Here is a 21,643-nt window from a genome sequence, read left to right on the forward strand (position 1 = left end):
TGGAAGAAGTAAGAATATTTGACTTATAGCTGTAAAAGTAGCTATACACAATGTGAAAAATCCTGTAGTTCTTCTGAAATTGTAATTGTATTCAACATTTAACTTGAGTAAAAGTACGAAAGTATTGGCATCAAAAAATACTTATAGTACCAAAAGTAATAGTATACACATTATTTTCAGAATTTGTCAAAATCTTTCAAAAGAAATAGCAGATCTACTGATCTGGACTTGTATAAATCGGCTATTTTTGAATAGCCGAAGAATAAAATGGGCTTGATTGGTTAATGTATTGGAGCCTAATAATAATCTGAATCTACAAAGTAATAAGTAACCATAAGTTTTCAAATAATTAGTAAATGTACAATGTACAATATTTTCCTCTGAGATGCAGTGGAGTAGACGTATGCAATTATTGAAACATGGACATATATACTCAAGTAAAGTAAAATTGTACTTAAATACAGTCTTTGAGTACTTACTTACTTACTTGCGACCACTGAAATTGGCTACTGAAACTGTGTAATATAGATATAGGGAAAATGAGACTCATTGTTCCATCGGATACCATGTGTCTTATCGCACAACTGTGAGAAGAATCTACTACAAGCAACAAGTTGCAAACTCACCTGTGGAAAGGAATGCAGTTTCCATTTGTAAGAGAGACAGAGAGAGAGAGAGAGAGAGAGAGAGAGAGAGAGAGAGAGAGAGAGAGAGAGAGAGAGAGAGAGAGAGAGAGAGAGAGAGAGAGAGAGAGAGAGAGAGAGAGAGAGAGAGTGTGTGTGTGTGTGTGTGTGTGTGTGTGTGTGTGTGTGTGTGTGTGTGTGTGTGTGTGTGTGTGTGTGTGTGTGTGTGTGTGTGTGTGTGTGTGTGTGTGTGTGTGTGTGTGTGTGTGTGTGTGTGTGTGTGTGTGTGTGTGTGTGTGTGTGCGTGCGTGCGTGCGTGCGTGCGTGCGTGCGTGCATGCGGGTGGGTGTGTGTGTAAAAGGGATAAGCAGAGAACTCTGTCTAATTGAGGTCAATAACTCAAGAACATTTTGGTTAAATCCTGTGTTGTAAGAAATATCAAAATATTAATTTTGAAGGCACTTAGATTAGAAGACCAACTCAGCTGAAAAGTGGTCTTGTGTTGAAGGCTATAGTACATTTTCTGGTGGCCTAATTAAAAGTGGTCAATATTTTACAACACTATTGTAAAAATGTATATTATGCAAGTTTAGCCAGGTAAATATGAGATAACTTTTACATTGGCCTAAAATCATACACTGAGATGCAGGTTGATAAATACACAACCCCAAAATGCCTCAAGACATAATTATATGTTATATCAAAGTGCATGAACTGTAGCATACCTCTGAATGCATAATAAAAGACAATTAGTAGGATATTGTTAAATCACTGAAAGGTTTTATAAATTCTTAATAGATTGTTAGGTTGTTGTGGCTATGCATTGCCTGCAATACATTGCCTGCAGTGTATAGCCACAGCAGTTGTATAAATCTAGTTTAAAGTGGTCTCCGGCCCAGGCTCCAGGCCCAGGCTTCAAAGTAGCCTGACAGCGCGTCCCAGGTTCGAGTCACGATCCTGACGGACTTTGCTGCATGTCACTCCCCATCTCTCTATGATCTTGAGGTGCCCCACCGGGCGGGCTGTTTCGACAACACTGCAAGTCGAACACTCTGGAGTCTCAAAGACCCTGCCACGAATTTGGGCCTGGGTCAAATTGGCGCTGGAACTGTTCATCCACAAATGCGACCCCTGCACCACCCAAGAAGGTCCTAACTGGGGCTCACACGCTCACTGCACCAATACCAGGCCCTCACCAGTACCTGGTGTGTGTGGGAGTCAACATCCCAGGGCCCTAAGCTTTCTTGTCACAGACCACCGAAACCACTCCATGATAGCAGACATGGATTACTTTACATTTTAAGTGGCCAGAGGCCAGAGGCAGTTCGGGACCAGAGCTCTGCTACCACAGCAGAGAACCTGGTCACCGACCGTTTTGCCTCCAGGGCTAAAGTGTGGGTATTTGACCCATCGCAATAGAAACAGTAGGGGTCTCCCCGAAGCTCTGTAGCAAAGGGACTGAACTCTCTGATGTAGTCTAGTGTGCAGCTGGTGGGGGCTGTAACAGGTGACCTTTGACTTTCTCGACATTGAATCATAATTTTCTGCAACGATCCATCACATCTACTGTATTTTAACACAAAAGTCACAGATGATCGACGTACACTCTCTTCTATCTTGGATCAGCTTCTCCACAGATCAGCAACATAGCAGAGAAACAAATCCAAAAAAGGCTTAGATTTTTTTGATTCCACTGACAAAGCACAACCATGTTAACGATATTTCTAGTTTTTTTTATGGATGTATTTTACTGCTAAATTGGTTGATGTTTGATTCATCCCCAAAACTGAAAATAGAAACTTTAGGCTTCTTCAAAAGTATCTAATCAGATTGTCACCATACTGGATGTTCACAGACAGTTATTGCATACAAGCAATAAAGATTCATCAATACCTTTGTCCATCATTGACAATTATACACTTAAACACACAAGTTTTAAATAAAATATTAATTGGAAATGAATACTGCAAAAGGTATGTATATACACTATATATAATGTCTGTCATTATTAACGTAGGGAGACCAATTGCCAAAAAAATATATAAAGTACCAAAGACTGTAAACATAAAAGTAGGTTATTTGACTATTTCACTTCACCCTCTGATATCACCAGCAGGTAACTAGTGCAGCCAGCACTTCAAACAGACAAATACTGCACCATGGTTGAAGATAAGGACACACATAAATGTAATGCAACCAGGTTCAATAGACCCTAGATGTCTTTAGCATTTTAAATACATTCTTATATTTTAATGTTTTCATTTCATCTGTTGACTGCATTGTTTGTCCTTGCAGTAGAGATGTGTTCTGTCTGAAATAACTTCATTTGGACTCAAAGGATAGGCAAGCTCCAGAACCAGTCCTGTCATAGCTACTTACTATAGTGTCTTTGTGATGGTCACCTATTTGATCCAGACAATGAAAAGAAAAGAAAATCTCATGAGATAACCATTCTGCGGATTGTAGGAAACATTCTGCCTCTCCTTTGGGTCCAATTGTGGTTATTTCAGACAGAACACATCGCTACTGCAACAATAATTCAGTCAACAGATTAAATGTCCTTGTTTTGCAGCTGGGTTTTGAATCCTGTGACTTTCTAGACTGGCCTCACAGAATTGTGGATGATGGCATAGTTACACCCTAGGTATTAACATTTTGGGTCACAACATTGCATATCTAAACTCTATATAATTGATTGTTAATTTAGCAACCCAAATAATATTCCTCTTTGATTTTTCCAATGAATTCAGTCAAACTTGTATTTGTATATAAAATACTGTCAAGCGCAATGGTGAATGAAATTATCATCACAATATATTTTCAGCATTATTCAAAGAAAACATTGAAATATAAAAGAGTAAAAATGATAAAGACATGTCTATTGAACCTCTTTGCATTCAATTTTGGCTTTGGCTTAATGGTTTGTGTCCTTCTCTTTGCACCAATAGGACCCCATTGTGTTTGTGCTGTTGCGCTGCACCTGTTAGGAGCTGATGACACCAGAGGGTAAAGTTAATAGGCAAATAACCTACTTTTATGATAATATAACACTACATGTAAATTCATTGATATGCAATAACTGTCTGTGAACATTCAGTTCAAAAGTGGTGACATCGGCTCATTATTTCCAGAGACACATCAGGCGTATATGAGTATAATGGTCAGTGCAACAACTTGTTGAGCTACTACTATGCAGTAGTATACCTACTATACTGTATAAAGGTTTTCACATTGCAATTGAAGATCCTGGAGCTTGATTTGACTGTTACTGTTTTGCAGTTTTGTAAGGTGAGTTGACTGCTCCTCCCTTCCTGATTATCTGTTGTTACATATTCATTTCCCCATCTGACCAAACTGTATATTGCATTTCCAATGCAAATCATTATGTTGACTTGACTACTGCTACTTTGTTCTGTCTGGTTTTAGCTGCTGTTGAGCTCCAACCTCCATCATTAGCCTGCATGTCTAGGCCAAGCTCAAGATCACTTGTTTGTTTCTGTAAAAGTAAAATGGCTACATTTGTATTGCATTTGTTTGAAGCATGCAAATACTACAAAGCATCGTAACACAGTTCTGCGGCTTCTTTTGTATGTCATTGAAGTGCATTGTGATAACTGAATGAAGACCTTTTTCAGTCTGTTGCAGGGGTCAACAGGGGGTCCGGGACCCCTAGGGGGTCCTCAGAGTTACTACAGGGGTCCGCCAAATCTTTGTGATGGGGAACATTAGCCGAAAATAGCAGATCTACAAGCTCACAACGCCTCGCAAGTTGAGAGCTTGTAGATCGGCTATTTATGGAGAGTTGTTGAAGAGGGAAAAAAGAGCAGACCAAGTACAGAGCCAATGGTCAAGTTCAGTTGACTAAATATTGAGGGTTTAAAAGGTTAACTATCTGAAAATACACATTAGCAATTTAGCTTGAATCCAACTATCTATGAAATCTCTGAAAAAGTTTAATCTGCAACACAATTTTATACAATATGTAGTGGGGGGTCCCTGCTTCATCTCTCTCTCTCAGCTAAGGGGTCCTTGGCCTGAAAAACGTTGAAGACCCCTGGTCGGTTGACATCTGACATATTGTGCAGACAGCATTGTCACCTTTTACAACATGGTGATGCAAGTTAACTGCATTTCACTTGTTCCTCTCCACCATGGTGTGTAGCAGCTACAGTGTGGCCTAAACAGTGGCATACAGTAGGCTACATGTCCTGAACATTATGAAGACGTTACATTATAATCTCGCTGTCTCAGAACAATACTCAATTGTAATGCAACCTCTGAATGGTGGATTCTGTCTGTCCCTCAAGCGGGCGTCCAATCACGTCCCGCCTTACATGATAAGGGTATTTTCACTATGTACAGTATGTTGCACAAACTGTTGTGATCATAAAGTCTAAAGAGGGGGGTCTTATAACAGAGGTCCGGGCTTGAGCACCACGCTTTGCTAAGGTGGGTTGTTGCGGGTGAGTGGCTGGAACAGCGGTTCTATTTTCTAAACATTTCACTCCCGATTCATCACCAGTAGCAGCACATTCACAACACCCAGGAAGCTATAGCAAGTAGTCACTCAACTGAAACTGACTCTGTGACTAACCTTTATCAGTGGCCGGCATGTCATCGCTTTTATAACGAGGTGGCCACACATTTGCAGTGACCTTTTGCCTAAAGTCGATCGTGCAAAAGATCAACTTTTTTTGCGAGTGGCTTTGAGGGTCAGATTGTGAATGATATGTTAACATGGCTGAGGCCAGTCAGTGCAATGCTTATGGGTCTCTGTGTGTGTGAACATCAGCCTCGATCATGACTGGAACACTTTGCGAACGGACGGGGGGAGGGTAAGATGGATATAAGATGGGGAATTTGTCCGAGGAAAGCGAAAGTATTGCCCACAATAATGTCACTGAAAACTTGTGTAATTCCACTTAAATCCGTGCATAAATTATGTGAGGTGTTGGGGGGGGGTCGCATGTGTTGTCGATCCGCCGACGATCACATTCATCCGGGGCTGAAGTGTGTTCTTCCAGTCAGTCAGTCAGTGCTGCTGAACTGTTATGTGTCAATAAGTTAAAACAAGCTGGACGCTCGTTGAGGATGAGAGGGCCCTGCTGCTGCCACTGGGGCTGATGTACATTAGAGGTGGGTATGTTAGAGGATATTAATAAGACGCCTTTATGACAGAGAACCTGTAGTTCGTCAGTCTTTCATTCAATCCGAGTCGCAACCTCTCAGTCAGATCACTCTGAAAATGGTATTATTATCGCTTGCTTTGTGGACATGATGTCCTCCCTCCCCGTGCTTTTTGCTGCTTGTCTCGACCCTTCATTATTTCCCCCACATCGAAATCGCATTCATAACTTGCCCTCTCCTCTGATGTTGTTAAATTTCTAATTCACAGTCGCGGTGGAATCGGCGTGTAAATACGCGATATAAAAGCAACTGTTTCTGCGTGAGAGGTGGTATGACCCCCCCCCCCCTCCCACCTCCTCCACCATCCGCATCAAACCTAATAGTTGTGTATCGATCGGTTGCATTAATAAACAATCACTTTGTTTTTGCAGGCTGTCTGTTTGGCTACAGGTTTTGTCAGCAGGCTATAAATGGGTCGCTGGGATTTGAAACCATTGCATGTTAATGCTGTGACACGTCCAGCAGCACAGTGGAGGCTGTACGTATTATAAAGTGCTAGCAGGCTAAAGTAGCTACTTTTATTCCTAGTAAAACTGGTAGGACATGGAGCCAGTGTTCGGCAAACGTCGCTGGACGGATGCATGTGGACGGGGAGAAAATCCCCAGTTTAATTAATGATGATTAATGCTTTTATCGCGTGTGGGAGACATTCGACCATATTATTGCATCGGGGATAGAGTTGGACAGACAGAGTGAAATCAGTGTTGCCAGGTTTTGAGAGAAATAAGCAATCAGGTTTAGGAAAACGAGCCCAAAAGAAGAACTACGGCAGGCCACATGAGCACTTTAAACGAATACCAAAACGCTCGCCCCAAAACACAGTCGCCCCGGTGCAAATCCGGCGGTATTCACCTGGTATTCATAAACGTAACCTCTGTAAACTATGTCAACCTTATTTCTAAATGTAACCTCAGTAAACTATGTTTAAACCTAATCTTATTCCTAAACGTAACTTCAGTAAACTATGCCTAAACTTAACCTTATTCCTAAACATAACCTCCGTAAACTACATGTCTAAACCCAGTGGTGTGTTCTACCGTGTTACGCTATTTACGTAGTGTGACCTGTAGAAAAAAATCGTAGCCAATCGCAGCCATCCAAAAATCAGAGAAAGCAAATCTGATACGCAGGAGGAGGAGCTGGGGGCAGCAAGAATGTAAAGTCAGTTCAAATAGACCCCTTAACAGACAACGTCACTCTGATGAGAACCAGTATGCGCGCGCAGGCCGGCACCAAATGAAACCCATTCTGTCATGTTTCGCTAGGACGCGACTCACTAGCCAACACACAAAAGGGGGTTGAATGAACTGAAACCAGCGCGCCCCGAAACAATGTGTAGGGAATTGATTGCATGAAACAATCACCTGTGCGTCCAGTCTCAATGTTGGTAAACAAATAATTGGTCTATAGCCTTTTTCATGTGATAATGTGGCATCTGAGGTGAAGGCTTATGTGTGACTATTATCTTGAGGTGATGGTGCTGGCCGTTGGAGTTTTGAAGTAATTCACACATTAACTACTTAACAATAGAGCGATTTATTTCATTTGGCGACCTCGCGTGCATAGCCTACATACGCGCACGCATGTGCAGGTGCCTTGCGTGTGGGAGGGAACAATTATAGTATGCCCTCCGAAAAAAACCTAGAACACACCACTGTCTAAACCTAACCTAATCTGAGTTCCCAGAAGTTTTCGCCAGCTCTTGCATACAAACGGGAGGGGCGAGGAAACTTCTGGGCCAGAGCCCTGGTATTTGTGGGCGGGATGTAACTTACGCTCAGAATCTGAGCGGACACGCCTCTTACCGGTCTGAGAGCTGTGCAACTCGTCTAAACAGTCCGACGAGAGGCAAACGGCAGTACACAACAATGGCGGCAGCAATTTCTCAAGGAGAAATCAAGGAGAAATTGCTTCCCGTCGCTCCTATTTACATGCAACACCCACTGCATGTGGATCCCGCCCCCTTTTCTTCATTGGCTGTTGATTTGAATCAGAACGCAGTGGCCGCGCCCCTGCTGTCCAGGCTCTGAGGCGAAGTCTCCCAGACTAAACCTAACCTTATTCCTAAACATAAACTATGTCTAAACCTAACCTATCCTAAAACGTAACCTCAGTAACCATGTCTAAACTTAACCTTATTCCCAAACGTAACCTCAGTAAACTATGCCTAAACCTAACCTAATTCACAAACGTAACCACAGTAAAACGGTGCTAAAACGTAACCTTATTCCTAAACTTAACCTCAGTAAAACTGTATGCCTAAACCTAACCTTGTTCCTAAACTTAACCTCAGTAAAACTATGCCTAAACCTAACCTTATTCAAAAACTTAACCTCAGTAAAACTATGCCTAAACCTAACCTTATTCCTAAACTTAATCTCAGTAAAACAATGCCTAACCCTAAACTTATTTCTAACCGTATCCTCAGTAAAACAAATACAATAACCCCTGGTCCGCTAAAAGAAATTGGGGGCGAGCGCGTTTTGGGGCGAGCTTTCCGATTACCCTTTAAATCAGCTATTTGAAAATAGCCGACCTACAAGCTCACGAGAGTCACGACGCGTTGTGAGCTTGTAGATCTGCTATTTTCAAAACGTCTTGCAATAAAATATGGAATATTTTGAATATATTTTTTAACATTCTTTCTAACAACACATTATGCTCCCTGGGCACTTTTTCGTGAAAATATTTTAGAACCACTGGTTTAAACAATAATTAAAACATTTGGAAACAAGCCTAAATAAGCAACTACACTTTAGAAACAAGCCCCAAAAAAACCGCAACTACCAATATTTACAAGAAACTTTACAGAAAAAGAAGCCCAAAGTCGCTTATAATAAGCGAACATGGCAACACTGCTCCTGTACTACACTGCACTTCGTTTTCTCTCTCTCTCTCTCCAAAGCAAGATGGACTCTCATTCAGCCTGTCTGTCTGTCTGTCTTGTCAGACCCCAGAGATCGACGTCTTTCTCGCTCGGAAATGAAAATGTGAGCTCGTCGCCACACGCACGACAGGAGCACTAGGTAGGCGAACGATCACTATACAGTCCGCGATCGACCCCCCAAAAAGAATGCGTTGTTATTGCACCCGAAACCCCCAATAGAGTCACTCAAGACTTCACTCTGGAGTGTGAGTGTGTGTGACGGTCCAATCGGGCATCAGCACTTCTACCTGAAAACAACTAAACCTCACCGCAACTGTGCGTTTTAATGTAACCGAGCGAGAGACGCGGCTCTGCGTAGTGTTACGTTTATCGGATGATGGTTTTGACTGGAAGGGGTGGATTGACTACGCGACTGAAATGGTCAGTGACAAGCAAAATGTCCCACCATAGTTTCTCTCGCTTAGGTCTATGTGTGTGTGTGTGTGTGTGTGCTGCTAATGCGGTTTCACTCAAATGTGAAGTTGCTCTGGTCATTTCGGTGCCGACCACCGAGAGCCCGTGTTTGTGTTTTGCAATGATTGTTGTTGCAGCACCACTTATTACCACACTTAACCATTTAACACTTGATGAGACTAACGTCTTGTGTTTTTATAGGGCATCTTCATTGCATGACAAAGACTGAGTGGCAGCTTCCATCTTCATCACCCCATACAGCATTTCCATAGTTTGTTCTTAAGTAAGTATCCCCGTTTCCCCGTTCAGCATTATGGTTCTCAAACTTTTTAATTTCAAGGACCCCCGTAACTCTGAGTGTGTACAAATGGAACCACATGGACCCGTTATGGGTCCATGTGGTTCCATTTGTACACACTCAGAGTTACATACCTGTGAGGGTCCATTTGGAACCCCCTCAAGGAACTCAGGGGGTCCCCGGACCACACTTTGAGAACCACTGTTTAATAACTACTCTTAAAGTCTGTTTTCATCATAGTCTGATTTTGTCTCGGGAATAGGCTAACTACTAACTAACTACAGTGTTGGAGTCTGAATCATTTGTTCATTAATTGTTAATTTGGGTTGTTAATGTGGTATATACACTGGATTCATACCCAAGGAGACACAAATACATACCCTGTATTAACATATAATATACCAACATACTACTGTATGTATTTAGCATTATTAATTGTTGTTTATGAATTTCCACGCAAAACCTATAAACCCGAGTTCACACTAAAATGTAATCTTGCCATTTTGTGTTTATTCAATACATTATGTCTGGATATCTCTGTGCAGCAAAGAGACCACAGGAATAAAGTCTCCATCAAGGTGAGGTTAGGCGAAGTTGAACGTTTCGACTTGGATTCAACTTGACTTCAAGTTATTTCCTTGATTAAGTTATATTGACATTGTAGGCATTTAGCAGACCCACTTAGAATGACAATGCAACAGAAGAATGGATTAAAAGTCCCAGATCACCAGACTTAAAAACAAGCAGTCGTAAGTGCTCGAGAATAAAAGTCCTAAAAGTATTGATGAATTTGTCCTTGTTAAAGAATTTAAAAGAGACAGAAAACGGGTTACTAGTACAAAATATATTTCAGTGTTGATTATCAAATATTATTATCAGAATGATGTGCCAGGTTTTATAATCTACTATGTGCTTCTAGTGACATCAAGTATGTGTTAATTAAGAAAGAAAAAAAATACTGTCATTCAAAGTCATAAGGCTGACGGTATACTATTTAATATATGGTAATTACCTAGTCAAAAACTTTGCTTCTACAGGGTTGGCAGACAATAAGACAAAATAGCCATGAACAAACCAACATGGCAGTTGGCAGAAAATAATAAACAGATGAGTAAGTTATAATTGAAATGATAGTCTATGTCAATTATTGTTTTTACATCAGGACTTATTCATCACTACAGTAGTCAACTGGAAGAGCCTCGTTTGACATATTAAACAGTTAAGTCTAGAGTGTTAATTGAACTCTGAGAGTGTAAAATTGAACCCATAAATTAAGCATGAGTTAAATTAACACTGGGTTTTGCTGTGTACTTTTGTTGTGGGTTGGTTTCCGTTTAATGCCTTATTTACAATGAAAATCTTTGCAGCATCACAAGGTAACACTCTACAACTCCCTACAGCCACCCCCAAACATCATTATCAAATCCAATATGATTTGGCAATGAAGAACAATAGAAAATGAATCACAAAATCCCAGCAGCCAGATCACACAAACCCTCAATAAACGCAAACGTAACAGTGCATCCCCATATCTCTCACGTTCCCAAAGGCACAAAGAGATTACAGGAGCCATCACCTATCACTTGGATAAAGATATGGCTCCAATCAACACAGTTCAAAATAAGGGGTTTAACACAATGGCGTGCATTTTCAGAGTTTATTTCAATGCTCAATCGATTGTGTTCCGACTTGGATCAACTACCGTAGTATATTTTAAGTTCCTGTTTATTGGTATCACAAAGAAAACATTAATTTATTTATACATTTTACATTTAAATGTTTTATATATTGTTATATTATCATTAAAATCTTAGTGTTGTGCCAATTATTTGGGGGCCCACTTGCAATACCCTCATAGCCCACCAGTGGTCCCCAGCCAGAATCAGTGGTTTAAAAAAACATCATGAAGACGCTAAAGAGGTGAATCTGCACTAAACCTGCTCTGTACACTCAAGTGTCGAACCACAGTCAAGACAGAACTGAATAAAGCATGATTAATACATCATACGTATGCCGGTGTTCACAGTGTGTCACAAATCACGATGCGTTGTGAACTTGTAGTTCTGCTATATTTGGCGAGCAACACCGCCATACAATAAAATATAAATTAGGCTTAAGCCTCAAAATGACCATAGGCTTGTGTTCAGTTGTCCAAAAATAACTGGGTTTATTTTCATTATAATGTATTCTAAAAAGCTGTACCTTTACATTCTATTGTTTTAATGTAAGCAGCATTTAAGTTAATCACTTTGATTAACTGTTCTAGAGGAAAATAAACCTGACATTTTTTTTGGGTTACAAGAGAATAGTTTAAGTCCAACACTTTGTTTTGTTTAAATCAAGCACTTTGATAATGTTATGTTGTCAGTTTAAAGGCCTGTCTAGATAGGGACAGTTTTTATTGACAAAATAAGAAATGTGTGAGAGAATCGTGATCTCAATTCTTAGGTCGTCATTCACATTTGAGCAGTTGTGCAGCCCTAGTGTACTTGTAGCTGTGCTGTGACGGCTATCGACTCCTAACCTAATCTAACCCTTCCGACTCCTATCATGTAGGTCTTTGTTTTAGACATCATGCAGACACCCCTGCCACAGTTCAATACACGTTTCTTTCAGCTCCACAATGCATTGTGGCATTTTTGTTGTTTATTAACCACTCAAACCCTCTATACTTAGCAAAACAGACCTGAGCTCTTTTTTTCACTCTACACCACATCTTGCGACGCGTTGTGAGCTTATAGATCTACTATTTTTGGCAAATGTTCCCCCAGAATAGGGATACTGGGGTTAGGAGCGATAATAAGGAAACGTATGTTTGTTTGTTTGTTTGTTTTTTTGTTCTCGGGCCAAGTGCCGTGCTACCATTGGCTGTTGCTAGGCACTGTCCTGAAGATTGATGTGTAAATCCAATATTTTTTACAGACAGCCAGCTCAAAGACTGGGGGAGGCTCTGATTGACATCTTGACCCACTACTTTCACTAGAGCCACAGTGCCAACCAAACATGCTGATCATACCTCGAATCTGATTTAGTTTCCCCTTCTGATCTTAAAAAATGTGTCTGGGATGGCAAAATGGAGCTTAATACAGTCCCCAATACATATCCTGTGGTCTGAGCTCAGCTTTAGAAAGTACATAAGTTATTCATGAGTCCATGCACTTGTAGCAACCAGCAACCAATCAACAGCGGGTTCAAACCCATTGGTGTGCAGTATTTTGGAATAGGCCACTCTGGCATCTTAGCCGCATGAACCCTAGGGGCCTCACGTCTCTTCCGTCCCTACATTCAGCAATAATAGCAGATCTACAAGCTCACAGCGCAACGCGATCTTGTTGATCGCCTATTTTGGGCGAGTTGATGTAGAGGGGAAAAGAAAAGACCCAAGGAATAGACCCCTGGGGGATCCTGGTATAGTATATAGGGTTTAAGTGGTTAACCACTTACACCATGGCGTATTTTGGGCATGTCATTACAGGCGAAAACTTAACAGCAATTTAAGAACATTAGATTTTCAAAAATGGTTGATCTACAAACTCGCAATGTGGTGCAACGTGGCATGTTGTCAGCTTGTAGATCTGCTATTTTCACTATTTTTCAAATGGGGCTTAAGTGGTTAAGACTTTTCTGACATTGTATTTCACACAATTAAAGTAGTTTCATGTATCAGACTTTTTGTGGACTTTTCCATGGCTGAGGACCTGTATAGAGAGGTTGTAACTTGGTAACATGAATGAGGAAGACATCAGCATGTGAGGAAACGTCAATTAATCAAGTGCTGATCAAATAGATGCTGATTAGCCTACTTACTCATGGTCCTCATTGAGTTCCTTTTTTATCAGTAATGCTACATGGGGAAATCTCATCACTTTTGTCATTGATTTCCTTAAGTGATACAGTGATGATGTTTGCCACTTAAACCCTATATCAGTGTTTCTCAAACTTTTTATTTGCAAGGACTCCCAATATGGTATAATGCATTAGCCCACAGACCCCCATAACTGTGAGAATGTACAAATGGATCTGTATGGGTCCATTTGTTTCCTAACTATCAATGATTTACAGTAGCTGCCGACCCCTTGGAACCCCCCCCCCCAAAGGGCCCCTGGGGGTCCCCGGACCGCACTTTGAGAACCACTGCACTATATATTAATTTCAACACCATTGACGGAGGTCATCGCAGGTTCTACCCCTGGGCCCCCTCCTTTAGTTCCTTCTACACCAAATCTCTTTGCCCAAAATAGCTGATCTACAAGCTCACAACGTATCGCATGATGCGTTGTGAGCTTGTAGATCGTCTATTTTGGCCAAATGTTAGCCTATTATGACTTGCCCAGAATAGGGGCGCTAGGATTCAAGTGGTAAAAACATCATAGCGTGTTAGCTTGTATCTTTCTTGCATGTAGGGTTTGCTTATTTTTCTCTACAGTAAGTGCAATTTTATGTTATATGTAATCATGTAAGTAAGCTAAAATACAAAATGATAATAGCATACCGGTATGTGCAGTTCATATTTTGTTGAATGCATCTCATTGGTCTTGTATCACAGTACAGGGCAGGTTGTGTAATGAAAGTATTAGCTTTGTGAATGACTAGACATCAAAGTCCTTATTAAGTAAACCAGCTAAAACATATATTCTGTTTGATGTTGCACATGGGTCCTTAAATAGCTGGGATTCTCCAAGGCCATTTTTCTGTTGAGTTAAGTGAGAAAATTAGCATTGTAAATAAGAGCTGATGAAATCATGGTCAGTAGGGGGTTCATTTGGGCTGTCTTAACGTATTCCCATGGTCTTGTTCTATAAAAGTAAATGAAGATGCAAGCAGCAATTCTGCCGTCTAAAGGGAAGGTAATTAATTAATTTAGGAACCTGCTAGCACGTACTCCGCTCACTAATCATGCTCCATTCCAGATGTTGTGTTTATGAGAAACTGTCACATAATTCAGCGGCTCTCAAACTTTTCATATCAAGGACCCACACATGAATGTATTTTGCTGCGGACCCCCATCAGAAAATATTTTGCGCCAGGGACCCCATACAAGATTTGTGCTGTTAAAATATTCAAAATCTTTCAAATTGTTTCAAGATCTTTAGAAAATAGCAGATATACGGTAAATAGAAGATCTGACAATGTGTCACATTGCAACGCGATTTGAGCTCACTATCAAATTGCTGACCCTAACCCTATATAAGGTTAAAGTGGTTACCCATTAAGACCTGAGGCTAATTCTGCAAAAGCCCTCTAAATCAGTAGTTCTCAAAAATAGCAGATATACAAGCTCGCAGTGTGGCATGAAGTGCTATTTTTGAATAGCCAACGCAAAAATCTAAAATGACAGATGTTTTCCTGGTTTTAATGGGTTAAACCGATTTTTGTGTTTCCCAAACATACGGTCGTGGACCCATTTTTATGGGTTGATAGTAAATGTATACCCTTTTCTTTCTTTTTTTTCCCCCTTTCTCATACGAAACGCCTTCAGAAATGTTCCAGCAAATGTCAAAAGATGCTGCATTGTGAGCCTGTCGATCAGCTGTCTTTGAAATAGGTTTTAAGTGGTTCATCCATAATGTATTTTTGTAAATTGGGATCCTGGGAAGACACCAAATTACTCTTTTGTGTCTCAAGCTGAAAAAGTTTGGGAACCTCTGTATTAGATTGATTGATTGATTGATTGATTGATTGATTTAATGAATACTTTAGTAACACACTGAAAACGGTCTTGAAAACTCAAATTCTAGTTGCACAAAAAAAGTTTTATCAAAAGGATAGATTATTTGCGGAAATGAAAGCAGCAATACAAAGTTTTTTGTGTTCGTCATGGGTGGAACTTAATTTATCGGTGTATTGGGCAGATAGCTCATAGAGACGAAGAAAGAAAACAGTAAGGCAGGTGAAGACGACTACCAGACTAGTCTGTTGTGCTATGATTTAAAGTACAAGTGTCTGGGTGTAATATTCTAATGGTATGGAATTTAGCCAGTTTTCTTTTTATTTTTTTTATTTTACAAAAGTAGCAGATCTACAAACTCACACAATGCATCACAATGTGATGCGTTGTGAGCTCATACAGTATGGTGGTGTTGTCTGGCTAAAGTTAGCAATCTTAGATGGCTACTTTTAGCCTGGTAAACCCTCCCTCCGGAAATCTCATTTCTATTTGATTCCTGGAGTGAGTCTGGCCTGATCCGCCTTTCTGCAATATTGGCTGTGTATGCCAAACGGCCGAGCCTATCAGCGTCGTCGCTCATTGTTCTGTGATTGACAGCTTACGTTGGCCAATCAGGTGGCGAGTTCGAGTGAGCCCAAAACACGAACGGCAGCCATCTTTTTCTTGTGCGGCCAATTCTCCGCTATTTTTTTACTTCAAAAAGCTCTCTAACTTCTATTTTGAGGCACGGAATTTACTTATAAGATATCGTTTGGATAGAATTTAGTTGTTTAACTTCATATATGTGGTCAATTAATCATGACAAAGCCTATTTAAAAATAAAAATTTAGAGAACCGGTAGGGGCGGGCAGTGACACCATTGTATCCGAAAAAGGCAACCCATTTTGGGTATGGCTGTCTCAAAAGTCCCGTCGCGTCACATTAAGACTGGTGAACTGCTGATTGGCTGAAGGGGAAAAATTATCATTGGCTGAAGGGGTTGTCAGTCAACGGTATTACTCCCGCCCAACTCCAGCACAGCCAATATTGCAGAAAGGCGTATCAGGCCAGACTCACTCCTGAAATCAAATGGAAATGAGATTTCCGGAGGGAGGGTTTACCAGGCTAGGCTACTTTAGCCACACAAGGAAACGCACCTGTAGAGCATATTATGCTGCATATGTGTATCAAGTGTCGTCATATTGCATGGAATTTCATGTCTTTAAAATTAATGCAATAACTTTATTTCCCTCTCTTCTTTTGCCCACTATTTGCATCAGAGCATTTTCTTTTTATAGCAGCCATGGGAACTGCCAGACTGTTCGCTAGCTCGTGATATTGATTGTTGCAAACTAACAAATTAGTTGCAAATTAACCTTCTGGGTTGAAATGGAACATTCATTCAGTGAGAGACTGTAGCAGAACTGATGTACATGCATTCTCCCACCTTTTTTGTTAACTTGATAAATATCCTTCAAATCTGAAATGGGTGAATGAAATGTGCATTTCATTCACCCATTCACATAGATTGCCCCCTGCCGCCCCTAGTAGTGGGGGTGGGGGCAGCAGTGGCTCAGGGAGCAGACCAGCCGCTTGGGAGCCGTTGTTCGATCCCCCTCTCCCCTTGTGCTGGTGTCGGAAGTGTCCTTGAGCAAGACAATGTGCCCCCTAACTGCTCCCGATGAGCATGTTGGAAACCTTGCATGGTTTCCAACATGTGTGTGTGTGTGTATTAGTCATAAGCCAGAGTGTAAGTCAGGTCCACTTGCACTTACAGCTAAACTTACAAACTTGGCTTAGTTCTATGCTGCTCTCAAACCTGTGGATCAGATATTTAGGCCAGAATAATAATAATAATAAAAAAATTATATATATATATATATATATATATATATATATATATATATATATATATATATATATATATATATATATCTCTATCTCTCTCTCTCTCTCTCTCTCTCTCTCTCTCTCTCTCTCTCTCTCTCTCTCTCTCTCTCTCTCTCTCTCTCTCTCTCTCTCTCTCTCTCTCTCTCTCTCTCTCTCTCTCTCTCTCTCTCTCTCTCTCTCTCTCTCTCTCTCTCTCTCTCTCTCTCTCTCACATTGAGCATAGTGTCTCTACTCTGGGCATGTCAAAATAGGTGAACATTCTGCAAAAATAGAACCCCTCCATCGTTCTATTCACCCTCTCTCTCTTTCTCCATTCTGCCTGCACTCCGACCACCGGCAAAGCACATTTGAGACAAATGTGAAGTGCATTACAAAATAACATTTATTTTTATTATTATTAACCTGTAACAGGGTAGCCTACTTTTCCATGTCCTTCTTATCCATTATCTTTGCCATTTAAAGCATTTAGACCGGGAATCCCTATACTCAACTATACCGTTCAATTCGGGAACCCCTTTTTGGCTTGTTCTATGTACAGTATATAGTAACAAACTTAGGTCAAGATTTAGAAGGCATTTTTAGAATCAGCCTCAGGTCTAAACAGGTTAAAGCGCTGCCGTCATATGCTAAATATTTGCAAAGGAAAGACCTGATTGTCTTCTGTGCGTGGTATTTACTCTCGACATGGATAAAAGTAAAATAAGAATTCTTCAGGTGGAGATAGATTATCTTATAATATAGCCTATATGTCTTGATAACATTTGTGGTTACACTGTTTGTAGCTTGAAGCTCATGATGCTTAGTTCTCAATGCCATCAATCAATCAATCAGATGAAACATTGGTAATGATATTAACCTTATCGTTGTGAATCATGTTAAATCCTACACTGATGAGTTTCTACCGTATGTGTCTGTTCTGCAGGCGTGATAGTACCATGAAGGGGGAGGAAGGGCTAAATCATGTCAAATTCTGCGTTGATGAGTTTTCTGTGTGCCTGTTTGTGTGTTTTGTTTTGCAGGCGTGGTAGTACCATGAAGGGTGGTGGAAGGGGTAAGGAGCCACCTGTTGTGGGGGAGATTAGTGGCAAGCGCCCCAAGCGTAAGTGTCTTCAGTGGCACCCACTTCTCTCCAAAAAGGCCCTGGACTTTTCAGAGGAGGAAGAAGAGGAAGATGAAGAGGAATTGGACAAGGTAATTGTGAAGCTCGTATTATTGTATGACTGACTGCAAATATTCTTGATTTGGCCCTTTGACCCCTCTATCAAAGGGTGATATCATTTTCATCATCTAAGAGTTACATTAGCAGTGCATACGTGTATCCAAGTTGATTGGAGATGGGTAAAGAGCTTATGAATTGTGTTAGCAGCCAGAGCTGCGCAACCAGGGCCAGGGACCAGAGGTCCAGCGTGGAGTCCAGACAGCGGAGGTAGAGGAGGACGTATCTGAACAGCGTGCTCGCCGACCCATGAATGCCTTCCTCCTCTTTTGTAAACGGCACCGCTCGCTGGTGCGGCAGGAGCACCCGCGCCTAGACAACCGCGGGGCCACCAAGATACTGGCTGACTGGTGGGCTGTTCTGGAGCCCAAGGAGAAGCAGAAGTACACTGACATGGCCAAGGAGGTGAGCATGGTCTTTTTCATGTCTGCATTAAATTGATGTTGAACTTTGGTACTATAGAACCCTGGGTATTAGGTACCAAGGCCAGAATTGAACATGGAAATTCTTAAACGAGGGTTATCGCCTATTATTTTTTCCAACGACTACGTTCCGTCTTGAGAATGCAAAACTATGATTTAACCAACTTTGATTGGTCCTCGCCACAGACATAAATTGTAATCGTCCTCCAGGGGGCGAGACAAAAAGGAGTCATGTCACTTAGTTGAGCAAGTTAGATGGTTCGATTCATGTTATAATACACATTGAATTTGATAGAAGATCTTGTGTTACAGCAAAATCTGTGACCTATTGGATCCTGTGATGCTAGAGGGCGCCAAATAGGATTGGTATAACATTAATAAAGCCATTTTATTTTCCCCTAAGTAACACGATCAAACTGTATGTTTTGCCATACAATGAAGAAACAAGCCCGGGTCTAATAAATGTGTGGCACCCATGTGGATCTCTGACTTCATGTGGCCAGTCTATGATGTCAGTTACTGGATCTATAATGTATGTAGGTCTCCATATTTGGGCAAGGTTTCAGCCTGATCTGACCAACTTATACTTTCATTTAAAAAAAAATCATATCTGCGTACACCCTTGGCCTACTGGCAGTGTGCACAAGAAATTTGGCACTGGTTTGCGAGATTAGCCCCAAACAAACGCACGAACAGAGAGACGGACCCACTAGTAGAAGTCTTGCCTCTTACAGAAAACACAATTGCTCGTTTGATGATTGCAGCAGTGGAATCAGTACAACTGGCGCTTAGGACTAAAATGGTTGGCCTAATGATAAGGGACAGCCAGCCACAAGAACACTGGCATTTATTGCATTTTATTTCACCAACCCAGTCGGTGTGTCCAATCCACTCAATGTGGTTCTCCAAATAAAGGGGAAGAGGGACGTCATATTTATTTGCCGGTTAGATAAGACTGTCGTTCATCAAACTTGTTCAATGTCAGTGGGATATTGCTGACACACCCACATCCAGGAAGGCCATATCAACTGTTACGATTTTAGAAGATTCACAATACTTGGGAATCTAGACACAGATGACATATTTTGTTAACACCTGCAGAGTAAAACTGTGCTGTGTAGTTTTTGGCTAAGTGTGCCAGTATACTGTTCCTCAAATTGGGGGCCTTTGTGGGCCATAAACCTCCCAACAAATTTCTAGAACCATACTGAAATGCAGTGGTGGTGTAGTCTACGTGATAATAAAGATCAAGGTTACAGTACTTTAATTGTTCCTTAGGGAAATGTATCTTGGACAAATATGCAGGCATATGCTATATGACTACCGGTACTAGGTTTTACCAAGTGCCCACTACAAAATGAGAAGTGATAGTAATTCCAACACAATATTGATGTCAAATTGTGGCAAATTGTGGTAAGACCTCGTGCAAACGCCACCCACTCAGATATCCCATCCTCCTCTCGTGTCATCATTCAACATGGATGTGGCCATTCCAGAGTTATTTGTTATCTCCACCAGCCGGACAGTGTTTGTAATAGTTGTATTTGGTTGACATAGCACCATGTATTTAGTTTTACATGGCAACCAATAATTCCAGAAGTGTCTTTAATGTGTCAATTGTTTTGTGTTGCATCTCATGTTGTTGGCTGTAGGCCTACATGTATGTATGCATGCATGTCTGTGTGAGATCTTTCTTTCTTGCAGACACTTCTTTCTGTGGTTGGAATTGATGGATCTGCAGCTTTGTATTTCCATTATCTTTGTTCCAAGCACATCCGTTTCTTTCATTTTATTGATAAACTTATTGACTGACCATTGCAATTAGTGTTTAATAAATGTCCTCTAAACAAAGGGTTGACCTACTTTTCTTGGTGTATATGTTAGAACAGTTTTTCTCAAAGGACCCCCAGGGGTCCTTGAGGGGGTTCCATAGGGTCCCCACCAAACTTAGTTAATTTAGCATCAAAATCAGTTTAACCACTTAAAGGTAGGCTAAGTGATTATTTTTTTGTAAATTTTGTTAAAAAGGTTAAAGTACTATATTCTGATAGTAATCATTGCTACAGAGCGTTTGTTCGGTCACAGGGGTCTCTCCAGCTCTTTAGTAAACAGAATATAGTACATTTTCAGGTAGGTGACAACATTTAAGTCAATCAGGAGAGGGCACTGAAAATGCATTTTCTGTTTAATAAAGAGCTGGAGAGACATGGGAGACTCCTTTTACTGAACAAACACACTATAGCAATGAGTGCTATCAGAATATAGAGCTATTTAACACTTATTTTAACCAAAGTAAATCACTTACCCTACCTTTAAACTTATACAATGGCTATATTAAGCCCATGTATATAAGCTGCTCAAGACATTATGATATAAAGTACAATTTCATGTTATACCACAGAAAGTACAAGCTTACCTGTCTGTCATCGGGTTTTTTTAACCACATCTCTTCTACCTGGTCTAATTTTTAGTACAAAGATGCATTTATGAAGGCAAACCCCGGCTACAAGTGGTGCCCCACCACCAACAAACCAGTCAAGAGCCCATCGAGCCAGCCAGTCAGCAACCCACGCAAAAAAGTTTGGTCGTTCACGTCCAACTCTGCCAAGGACTCTGTCACTGCCAAAAAGGTGCCCAAGACGGACGGCATGCCACAGCTCAATTTCGCTATGGCAGGTGTGTGAAAACAAAACACATCGTCACTGTCGAGTGGAAACCTTGTATTTTTTCTTCCCGACAGCGACGATATCTTGAATGATGATTAGTGATATGCGATATGAGTACACAGCTTGTTTCTACATGCTTATTGTGGTTTTCTCATCAGATCCAACAAAGATGGGAGGCCTGAGCATGCTTCTTCTGGCAGGGGAACATGCCCTCACTACCAGAGAGGTAGGTCACAACACCCTGCCTTGTATGCACCACTTCTCAACCACATGGCCTAAATGAGTAGTTGGCTTAGCTCCAAAGGGGCAGAAGCCCCTGTTGGAATAGTTTTTAACTCTTTGACTGCCAGAGTA

At 40.9% G+C, this 21,643-nt stretch overlaps 1 protein-coding gene across 9 annotated transcripts in view; it reads left to right on the forward strand.

Annotated features, from left to right (window-relative positions):
* The first annotated feature begins 4,969 nt into the window (after window positions 1–4,969).
* Window positions 4,970–21,643, forward strand: part of bbx (BBX high mobility group box domain containing) — a 32,024-nt gene continuing 15,350 nt past the window's right edge. For 2 of the 9 annotated variants that reach the window (XM_080436375.1, XM_080436382.1), the window contains exons 1-6: window positions 8,714–8,836; window positions 9,352–9,433; window positions 18,005–18,176; window positions 18,349–18,606; window positions 21,095–21,299; window positions 21,448–21,515. In XM_080436375.1, coding sequence (XP_080292501.1) covers window positions 18,018–18,176; window positions 18,349–18,606; window positions 21,095–21,299; window positions 21,448–21,515 — 690 coding nt within the window. In that variant the 5' untranslated portion in view covers window positions 8,714–8,836; window positions 9,352–9,433; window positions 18,005–18,017. The other 7 variants (XM_080436381.1, XM_080436383.1, XM_080436376.1 and 4 more) reach the window with 6 other exon arrangements.

This window comes from Gymnoscopelus braueri (genome assembly GCF_963280865.1).
Source record: "Gymnoscopelus braueri genome assembly, chromosome: 8".
Lineage (NCBI taxonomy): Eukaryota > Metazoa > Chordata > Actinopteri > Myctophiformes > Myctophidae > Gymnoscopelus > Gymnoscopelus braueri.